Source organism: Staurois parvus, unplaced genomic scaffold (assembly GCF_062004578.1).
Source record: "Staurois parvus isolate SC_StPar_1 unplaced genomic scaffold, SC_StPar_1.0 ptg000338l, whole genome shotgun sequence".
Classification (NCBI taxonomy): domain Eukaryota; kingdom Metazoa; phylum Chordata; class Amphibia; order Anura; family Ranidae; genus Staurois; species Staurois parvus.
The window spans coordinates 1,175,058-1,186,381 of NW_028318134.1; the positions used below are offsets into that span (position 1 = coordinate 1,175,058).

At 46.2% G+C, this 11,324-nt stretch overlaps 1 protein-coding gene across 4 annotated transcripts in view; it reads right to left on the reverse strand.

Annotated features, from left to right (window-relative positions):
- The window catches only part of LOC149457035 (uncharacterized), a 50,666-nt gene extending 39,944 nt beyond the window's left edge, over positions 1-10,722 (reverse strand). The window contains exons 1-2 of one of the 4 annotated variants that reach the window (XM_089684193.1): positions 10,306-10,722; positions 4,237-4,270 (exon numbers count right to left, since the gene is read on the reverse strand). In XM_089684193.1, coding sequence (XP_089540319.1) covers positions 4,237-4,270; positions 10,306-10,414 — 143 coding nt within the window. In that variant the 5' untranslated portion in view covers positions 10,415-10,722. The remainder of the gene's footprint in view (positions 1-4,236; positions 4,271-10,305) is intronic. The other 3 variants (XM_089684192.1, XM_089684191.1, XM_089684190.1) reach the window with 3 other exon arrangements.
- Positions 10,723-11,324: the final 602 nt, after the last annotated feature.

Below are 11,324 nucleotides of genomic sequence, written 5' to 3' on the forward strand. Positions count from 1 at the left end.
GTCGCATCCTACAGCAAAAGCCATGGTCTCCAGAGAGCTTCCAAAGCATAAGAGGGTCTCAGTGTTAAAAGATATCAGTCAGAAGAAGGGTACAAAAGAATTTCTAAGGCATTAGATATACCATGGAACACAGTGAAGGCAATCATCATGTAGAGAAAATATGGCGCAACAATGACATTGCCAAGAACTGGACGTTCCTCCAAAATGGATGACAATACGAGAAGAAAACTGGTCTGGGAGGCGGCCAAGAGGTCTACAACATTAAAGGAGCTGCAGGAATACCTGGCAAGTACTGTCTGTGTGGTCCATGTGACAACAATCTCCCGTATTCTTCATATGTCTGGGCTGTGGGATAGAGTGGCAAGACGAGTGGCAAACAATACCCCATAATGACGACGTGAAAGAAGTTTGTTTTGAAATCTTTGCAATTTATTAAAAATAAAAAATGAAAAAACCCCCATGTACATAAGTATTCCCAGCCTTTGCTCAATCCTTTGTTGAAGCCCCTTTAGCACCAATTCCAGCCTCAAGTCGTTTGGAGTATGAGGCTACAAGCTTGGCACACCTATTTTTGGGCATTTTCTCCCATTCTTCTTTGCAGGACCTCTCAAGCTCCATCAGGTTGGATGGGGAGCGTCGGTGCGCAGCCATTTTCAGATCTCTCCAGAGATGTTCAATCAGGTTCAAGTCTGGGCTCTGGCTGGGCCACTCCAGGACATTCACAGCGTTGCCCTGTAGCCACTCCTTTGTTATGTGGGTTGTGTGCTTAGGGTCGTTGTCCTGTTGAAAGATGAACCGTCGCCCCAGTCTAAGGTCCAGAGCGCTCTGGAACAGGTTTTCATCAAGGATGTCTCTGTACATTGCTGCATTCATTTTTCCTTCCATCCTGACTAGTCTCCTAGTTCCTGCCACTGAAAAACATCCCCACAGCTTGATGCTGCCACCACCATGCTTCACTGCAGGGATGGTATTGGCCAGGTGGTGAGCGGTGCCTGTTTTCCTCCAGAAATGACGCTTGGCACTCAGGCCAAAGAGTTCAATCTTTGTTTCATCAGACCAGAGAGTTTTGTTTCTCATGGTCTGAGAGTCCCTCAGGTGCCTTTTGGCAAACTCCAGGTGGGCTGCCATTTGCCTTTTACTAAGGAGTGGCTTCCGTCTGGCCACTCTACCATACAGGCCTGATTGGTGGACTGCTGCAGAGATAGTTGTTCTTCTGGAAGGTTCTCCTCTCTCCACAGAGAAACGCTGGAGCTCTTTCAGAGTGACCATCGGGTGCTTGGTTACCTCCCTGGCTTCCGTCTGGCCACTCTACCACACAGGCCTGATTGGTGGAGTGCTGCAGAGATGGCTGTTCTTCTGGAACGTTCTCCTCTCTCCACTGGAGCTCTTTCAGAGTGGCCATCGGGTGCTTGGTTACCTCCCTGGCTAAAGCCCTTCTCCCTTGGTCACTCATTTTGGCCGGGCTGCCCGCTCTAGGAAGATTCCTGGTGGTTCCAAACTTCTTCCATTTACGGATGATGGAGGCCACTGTGCTCATTGGGACCTTCAATGCTGCAGAAATTTTTCTGTACCCTTCTCCAGATCTGTGCCTTGATACAATCCTGTCTCGGAGGTCTATGGACAATTCCTTGGACTTCATGGCTTGGTTTGTGCTTTGATATGCACTGTTAACTGTGGGACCTTCTATAGACAGGTTTATGCCTTTCCTAATCATGTCCAATCAACTGAATTTCTCACAGGTGGACTCCACAATCAACTGAATGTCCCACAGGTAGACTCCAATCAACTGAATTTCTCACAGGTGGACTCCAATCAAACTGTGGAAACATCTGAAGGATGATCAGTGGGAACAGGATGCAGCAGAGCTCAATTTTGAGTGTCATGGCAAAGGCTGGGAATACTTATGTACATGTTGGTTTTTTTTTTGTTTTTTATTTTTAAGAAATTGCAAAGATTTCAAAACAAACGTCTTTCACGTTGTCATTATGGGGTATTGTTTGTAGAATGTTGAGGAAAAAAATGAATTGAATCCATTTTGAAATAAGGCTGTAACCTAACAAAATGTGGCAAAAGTTAATCTGCTGTGTCATTGGACACAGCTGATCACGTGGTAAAAGGCCGGTGTGATTGGCTTATTACCTTGTCATGTGATCAGGTGTGTCTGTAGGACACAGCGATCACAGGCAGTGCCCGGTGCGCACCGCTAAGGGGGCGTGTTCTGGGAGGACGTCATATGACGCCCTACCAGAACTGGACAACCGCGCTGTAGCTATAGCCGTTTGTCAAGTGGTTCAGTTTTAATTCCCAACATCTGTGGTTTTTTAAATTGCAATTAGCGTCAGTGTATAAATAGTCAATGTGTTTGTTGGCTCTCACATGGATGCACTGAGCAGGCTAGATACTGAGCCATGGGGAGCAGAAAAGAACTGTCAAAACACCTGCGTAACAAGGTAATTTAGCTTTATAAAGATGGAAAAGGATATAAAAAGATATCCAAAGCCTTAAATATGCCAGTCAGTACTGTTCAATCACTTATTAAGAAGTGGAAAATTAGGGGATCTCTTGATATCAAGCCAAGGTTAGGTAGCCCAAGAAAGATTGCACCCACAACTGCCAGAAGAATTGTTCGAGATTCAAAGAAAACCCCCCAGGGGTCACTTCAGGAGGAATACAAGCTGCTTTGGAAAAAGATGGTGTGGTTATATCAAAGAGCACAATACAACGATACTTGAACAAAAATGAGCTGCATGGTCGAGTTGCCACACAGAAGCCTTTACTGCATTAATGACACAAAAAAGTCCTGTTACAATATGCCTGAACACAGTTTGACACGCCTCACTGGGCACAGTAAAGGCTGCTTTCTAGCAGCTTGACCCGGAAGTGAAGAGAAATCTCCCAAATGAAGCACAGATGGGGTTATAACCTCTACCTTTGGTTCTACTTTAACCTATCAAAAAAAATAATTATATATATATATCAAAATAAACACATATATATATATTTATATATATACTATATTGACAAATGTATTAGGCCAGCCCTCCAAATTATTGGATTCAGGTGTTCCAATCCCCTCCATGGCCACAGGTGTTTTTTTTTTTTTAAAACAATACAAAAATACTTGAACAAAAAAGAGCTACATGGTCGAGTTGACAGAAAAAAGCCTTTACGGTGCCAATGCCACAAAAAAGCCCAGTGAGGCGTGTCAGGGTATTGTCGGGCATATTGGAACTGGGCTTTTTTGTGGCATATAGCGCCTATGGTATATATATATTTGAAAATTGATCAGTTCCAATGTACTGACGGCCGATCTAATTTCTTGCTAAAATGCCAGGACAGTATAAATATTTCCCAATTGACTCCTTGGAAAGTAGACAGTCTGAGGTATTTAGTAAGAGGCATGATGATTTTTTTGGAAGTTGCAATTTTTTGTTCCAATTTTTTGGAAAATAAAGATATTAAAATGTTACTAAACCCACAACAGTACAATCAGTCTGTAGATGCAGCAAAGCATGCTTGTTATACTCACTGTGGGACCTAAGGGGCTACTCCTCCGCATTGTGTAAAAAAAGGCTGTTTGATCCTGTCTTCTCTGATCCTCCCCTTCTTCTAGTGTCTGGTAAATATCTCATTTACATTGAGATATAAATGAGATATTTCATCTCATAAATATATCATTCCTGGGTAGGAGGGGGGGGAGGGTCGTGCGCAAATACTTTTAAAGGGTGCCGCTACTAAAACAAGTTGAAATGCTGCATTAGGGTTATACCAGGACTGGGTAATGATATTATATCAGTTAAGCAAAGCCTCCCAAGAAATTTACATTGCTAGTGGCCATTTATGTCCCCAGACTGTACCACTAATGGCCCTGGACCAGCCCACAAAGCAGCGTGTGGTCCAAGAATGACGCAAGTCTATAAGCCACCTAAATGTATTTGTATGAAAAGTGCACCTCATTATATTTCCCGAGGTTCAGCTCCAATCTTATCAGCTCCAATCCTGCAGTGAAAATGAACAACCATCTCTCTATGGCAATGACTTTCTCAGCAGTTGTTCAGCAGGGACGCTGAGCAAGTGCAGGAACAGAAATACAGAACAGAATCATGTAAAAGTTTCATAAAAACAACCTTAACATACACATTGCAATTATTTAAAGTATGCGATTAGTTTAAAAGGAAAAAAAAAAATCAAATATTAATGCTTCCCCTAAATAGTATACATTTATAGATAACTTACGGCGGAGGAGGGCGACGATCAGCACCTGACTTATCTATAACAGGAAACAACATACAGGCATTCAGTCAGACCAAGGCTGATTTATATATATAAAGCATACATTTAGAAACAAATTAAAGCAACCACATAAAATTGACCCAATGTCCATAAAGTATCCCTTAATATGACATCAAGCATTTATATGGTAATGCTGATTTCGCTTATGTAGCTCAACCCCCTTGACAGCCACAGGTTTTGGGTTCCCCTATTTTTCCTGCATGGCCAGACAACATGCATTTTTCCACCATACAGAGTCAATATCCAGTCCATGGGCTTGTTTTTCGTTGTTGTTTTATTTAGGGTAAACAACTTGGATAGGGTCTAGGGCGGGTGTCGGCAACCCGCGGCTCCAGATCCGCATGCGGCTCTTTTTCACCTTGGCTGCGGCTCCGGAGCACACTGCCCACCAGGTGACAGGCAATAGGGCAGCAATGGGCAAACTATGGCCCGGCAGACCTTTTAATCCGGCCCGCGGAGCTAGGCTCCCGCTAGGCTCCTCTCACAGTCCGCCCTGAAGACCGGTGTAGCATGAAAATCTGTCTCCTATGAGGATCTGTCCCCCTCGACGTATCTGCACATGTGCCGGAGATCGCCGATCGGCTGCTAATGCCTGAAACTGGCACATGCGCAGATACGTCGAGGGGGACAGATCCTCATAGGAGACAGATTTTCATGCTACACCGGAACGGCGCGGGAACACGGCGAGAGGAACGCGCAGAGGAAAGGTAAGTGAATTGACACAGGGGGGACTTGGGGACTTAATATGGGGGATGAATTAATATGGGGGATGAATTACTATAGGGGGGATGAATTACTATGGGGGATGAATTACTATATGGGGGATGAATTACTATGGGGGATTAATTACTATGGGCGATGAATTAACATATGGGGGATGAATTACTATGGGGGATGAATTACTATATGGGGGATGAATTACTATATGGGGGATAAATTACTATGGGGGATTAATTACTATATGGGGGATTAATTACTATGGGGGATGAATTACTATGGGGGATGAATTACTATATGGGGGATGAATTACTATATGGGGGATGAATTACTATAGGGGATGAATTACTATATGGGGGATGAATTACTATGGGGGATGAATTACTATATGGGGGATGTATTTTCAGTTTTAAAAATGTGGCTCTCAAAATAAATTTCAATCGTGGTTTTGGCGAGATTTGGCTCAGTTGAAAAAAAAGGTTGCCCACCACTGACCTAGGGCATCTGCTTAAAAAATGTATATAATGTTTGGGGGTTTTATGTAGCTTTCTAGCGAAAAATACAGATTTTTACGTGTAAATACAAAGTGTCAGAAAAGGGCAGGGCTTCAGGTGGAAGCTGCAGATTTAAACATAGGAAAATACACAGAGGGGACATTAGATTGGGGACGGAAAAGAAAGGTTCTGTGAATTTTGTAAAATACTATGGAGTATGGTGATGGTAAATAACTGCAGCGGAGTTCATTAATTGGACAATTAAATGAGAAATATTTGGTCAGAACTGGGTTCTGTAGGAGGATTTCTGACATGTTGTAGAGGATTTAAACGCCATGTCTGTGTATAATTACCCGTGTATACCTGTGTATAGTTGCCCACCACTGACCTAAGGCTTTGATTGTGATTATGACGATACACTGTGGCCCTGATTAACCCTTTGCTTACTGGGCCCTTAAACCCCCTTCATGACCAGAGCGCTTTTTGCAATATATGCAGTGTCGGATTTGTTTTAAATGTTGCAATGGTTTTGCGGCTCCCAGTCTTTTTTTCCCTCTCGGAAACGGGTCCAAGTGGCTCTTTATGTCTTAAAGGTTGCAGACCCCTGGTCTAGGGGTATATGCAGGGCCGGCGCTAATACTAGGCAAACTAGGCAGCAGCCTAGGGCACACCTAGGGGTACCACCACGGCCAGTGCCACATTCCTCTCATGTCACCTCCTCATCCTGGGTGGATGTCACCTTTAGAGCCACCATTCCTACCCAGCACACACCGGTGCCCCTGTACACAGCAGAAGTGAGCTGATATCCAGACAGCAGACAATGGTGACCGCCATTCACTGCAGCTGAAGTCAACCCAAAGCCCCAATCGCTGCCTGTCATCACCCGCCAGCATGAAGTGTGGGGTGGAGGCATCAGTGTGGAGGTGTCAATGTGGAGGTGTCGGTGTGGAGACGTCCGTATGGAGGTGTTGGTGTGGAGACGTTGCTATGGAGGCATCGGTGTGGAGATGTGGGTGTGGAGGTATGGATGTGTGGAGGTGTTGGGTGGAGGCGTCACTGTAGAGGTAACGGTGTGGAGATGTCGGTGTGGAGGTGTCAATGTGGAGATGTCAGTGTGGAGGCATTGCTGTGGAGGCGTCGATGAGGAGGTGTCGGTGTGGAGGCGTCGGTACGGAGGTGTCGTGTGGAGGTGGTGACGTGGAGGTATCAGTGTAGAGGCGTCAGTGTGGAAGTGTCGGTGTGGAGGTGTCGGTGTGGAGGTGTCGCTGTGGAGGTGTCACTGCGGTGGCGTCAGTGTAGAGGTGTTGGTGTGGAGGTATCGGAGTGGAGGTGTCGATGTGTGGAGGTGTCGGTGTGGAGGTGTCTCGTGTTGAGAGGTCGCTGTAGAGGTATCGGTGTGGAGATGTCGGTGTGGAGGTGTCAGCGTGGAGTCATTGCTGTGGAGGTGTCGATGAGGAGGTGTCAGTGTGGAGGCGTCGGTACAGAGGTGTCATGTGGAGGTATCAGTGTAGAGGCGTTCATGTGGAGGCGTCGGTGTGGAGGTGTCGTGTGGAAGTGGTGTGGTGGTATCAGTGTAGAGGCGTTCATGTGGAGGCGTTGGTGTGGAGGTGTCGTGTGGAGGTGGTGGTGTGGAGGCATTGCTGTGGAGGTGTTGGTGTGGAGATGTCGGTGTGGAGGTGTCCTTGTGGAGGCATTCATGTGGAGGCGTCGGTGTGGAGATGTCGGTGTGTTGGTGTCGTGTGGAGGTGGTGGTGTGGAGGCATTGCTGTGGAGATGTCGGTGTGGAGGTGTCAGTGTGGAGGTGTCGCTGTGGAGGTGTCAGTGAGGAGGCGTCGGTGTAGAGGTGTTGGTGTGGAGGTATCGGTGTGGAGGTGTCGATGTGTGGAGGTGTCGGTGTGGAGGTGTCTCATGTTGAGGCGTCGCTGTAGAGGCGTCGATGAGGAGGTGTTGGTGTGGAGGCGTCCGTACCGAGGTGTCTTTTGGAGGTTGTGGTGTGGAGGCATCAGTGTAGAGGTGTTGATGTGGAGGCGTCGGTGTGGAGGTGTCGTGTGGAGGTGGTGGTGTGGAGGCATCGCTGTGGAGGCATCGGTGTGGAGGCATCGGTGTGGAGGCGTCGGTGTGGAGGTGTCAGTGTGGAGGCATCGGTGTGGAGATGTTAGTGTGGAGGTGTTGGTGTGGAGGTGTCGGTGTGGAGGCATTGCTGTGGAGGCGTCGGTGGGGAGATATCGGTGTGGAGGTGTCGGTGTGGAGGTGTCGGTGTGGAGGCATCGGTGTGGATATGTTAGTGTGGAGGTGTCGGTGTGGAGGTGTCGGTGTGGAGGTGTCGGTGTGGAGGTGTCGCTGTGGAGGTGTCACTGCAGAGGCGTCGGTGTAGAGGTGTCGGTGTGGAGGTGTCGGTGTGGAGGTGTCGTGGAGGCATCGGTGTGGGCAGTCTGCAGGAGTGTACCGTAGGAGGAGAGGGAATGTCCGCTACATGGGACTGAGCAGAGGCTGCAAGCTGAGATGGAAGAGTTCAGGCACGAGGTGAAGAGGCAGCTGGAGGTGGCGAGGCAGCTACGCCTGGTGGGGCCCCTCTCCTGGTTCATCACAGACCTGCAGTGCGAGAACCCAAGGCTGCAGGATCAGGTGGACAAACTCAGCTGCCAGGTGAAACGATGGAAGTACTGAGCCGAGGGGCGGGACAGATTGGGGATTACCAGACCAGCTACTCCAGCCATGCACTGCTCGCTCTATCTGGCAATACACCTGGCTGTCTTTGAAGAGTATTCCAGAGCAAGAGATTCTAGTACAGGCTTGCAGCACTGTCCCAGGGAGAACTGGCTGGGAATGGGACCTAGCAGCCCTCTCTCCTGCAGGCTCCAGGGGTGTAGAGGTACTCACACTGTCCTTGTGTCCTGTAGCTTTGGAAAAAACTGCTTTTAGGCTTTCTGCTGGGCTAGTTTCCTTGCAGGCTAAAAAGCTATCCTTTCTCAGTGGACAGTAAGGCATTGGAACTCCCTCTGTCAGCTGCCTTTCCTTCTTCCAGCCTGGAGGCAGAACCCCTCTTCTCTGGGGACCCCTCCCGGGCTACAATGCAGAACATCTTGGCACTCCATCTTCCACCCGACTCCCTTGTTGGCATGGCTCTCTCATATTTATGAGAGAGCCACACTGCCAAGCACATGCAGATCTGGGTCTCCACCCCTCTACCCACTAGCTTCTAGAAGCTTCCATAGACCTCCAGAACCAGGAGGAGGTAACAGAGGCCCTACCTACTGAGTCATCCAGCCTGATCTGAGCTTGACTCCTTGTCTCACACCCAAGATTCTAGCAAGCCTCTAACTACATTACCAACTGTTTACACGGGAGGGCGCTATGTCTAAAAGCATTATGATAGATAATATTGTAGTTAGGTTTATTACTTCTTCCTATCCTCCTTTTATGTCATTTTATCATAAACACATGATGTCCATACATAGGCAGTACTTCTGTTAGAATAAATGTTTGAATTGTAAACTCAGCAGAAAACTTTTTTTTTATTGTGAAGGAACTTCAGTGCCCATTATGATGGCCCCATCCCCCCTCTACCGGTGCTGCCATTTTTTAATATCTAGCCATTCACAGATATGCTGAAGGGCTCTGCCCAGCCTTTGGGATCTGGCAGAGCACTGCAGCACATCTGTGCACGCTCTGAGTTTGGCGCGCCTGTTCAGGCAAAGCAGTGGTCCCTGACCTCCTAGACTGTGCCATCTTCACACACGTCTGTAGGGAAACCCACGTCTGCATGGATGCACTGAAGGTCTTTGCCAGGTCCTGAAGGCTTGGCAGAGCCTTTCAGCACATCTGTGCACACGTGTGCAACATCATTTTCACCTAGTTGAGAAAGGTGGAAAAAAAATAACAAAAAGAAATATCCAGTTGAGGAAGTGGGGGGGGGGGGGCTGGAGCCAGGTGCACATATTTTTTTGGGGTGAAGGTCCTTTAAAGTAAATATCCATCTTAGCTTCAGCTCTTTATATGGGTCTCCTGTTTCCATATTTTTCATATTGCCTAATATACTGTCGCAGAGCAACACACAAAGTACAATGGCCCTTCAAAACCAGATTCCTTGGGTGGTCAAAGCATTCCAAGACTCGTTAAATGTTTTTTAGTATATGAACTGGATATACCACTTAATGAGCCATAATTGAGACTAATCAACCTCAGTATGGTGGGCAAGTGAGTTCAGGAGACCTTCAGTCCAGGCTAGTAGACGCAATAGGATGCCACCAGGTCACTCCATGCACAACTACATAAAGGTGCAGAAAAGTTTAGTATTGGTATTGACTACCTGGATCCAAATCCTGGGGTTTGTCCAATCCAAAACTACCAAAGCCCCGAAGAACAGATCAAAACGTTTGCTGGCACTCATATCTAAAACCAAAACTATTCTTTTTTTAATTGAATAACAAAGGGAATAGAATTTGGCTGTTTATACGCTCCAAATTTAAGAAGAAATGTTTTTATTGTATTAGCACACGCATAAAACTTGATTGTATAAGCAACCCTGAGCTAACACTGAATGGTTCTGAAGGACGTTGGGTGAGATAAATGTGGTCAGCATGGGTGTCCAACTTTCAATTTTTTCATATAAACTTTGGGAATAGGCTTTTGGATTAAATGTAATTGTTTTTTTTGTTTTTGCTTTACTAGTCATTGTTTTTGTATAAGTTTGAAGCTTGGTTATTGGGTGAAACGAATGTAAACAGCATGGATGTCCAACTTTCAGTTTTCTCATTATATATTTATTTACCTTGCCATGAATCGAGTCATATATACTCACGTTGTCGGCAGCTGGCGCAACCAAGGAAGAAAGCCATTGCAGAAATTCCTAGGAGACCGGCAATCCAGGCAGGGGAAGCAGTCAATAGGTCAGTAACATGAACAGCCATATACTTCACTGTCTCCGTCCAACCATCTCAGTGGTCTTCACGTCTTCTAACACATAATTCTCCTTCTTCAGCTTTATATTGAGTGTTTGTCCCCCTTCTGGACACCTAACCTAGAACTTCTAGAACTTTTTCAACCTTTGAGACTGTGATTTTGGTATCATAAATAGTGTCCAAAATTTTTTTTTTTGGCCTCTCCAGAACTTTTCCACTGGATGTCCTCTCCAGGTTCTTCAACTTCCTCAGACCAAGTTTTCTTTGGTTTTCTTTCATAATCCCCCCCCCCCCCAACTTTCCTGCTCTGCACGCTGCTTACTGGTCCTGTAGAGGTTGCTACCAAGAAACGTACGCTGTAGTCTCTCTCACTCTCCTCCCCCAGAGGTGAGTCAGATCGACTTGTGAGGCCCACGCTGCATGTGCAGCCACCAAAACCACAAAGGACAGGATGCTGACTCCTCCATAGGTCACACTGATCTGTGTGAGAAGAATAAATAAAGCATTGCAAGTTGTGGCTGTATATTAGATATTTAAAAAAAAATAATATATATATATAGAGAGAGAGAGAGAGAAAGAAAGAGAGAGAGAATTCAATCAGGGATTGCTGCTCTTAAAATTTATTGAAAGTCCATAAAAATTTACGAAAGTTACAAAATTGCATATTATGTTCCAAAATGCAACAGTTTCAGGCAGAGTACTTAAAGGATAAGTTCACCTTTTGACAAAAAATAATGAATGCACATTTTTTTGTGAGAAACAAGTTTACACAAGCTCTGCTGCTATATCCATCATGTAAGGACATGACTATTGCACCAGAGATAGGCTTGTCCACTCCTACCACCACCATTACCGATCCATACCACTCCCCACCCCTTAACCAATTATACTTTACAAAAAACATGACACCATTTTGGAG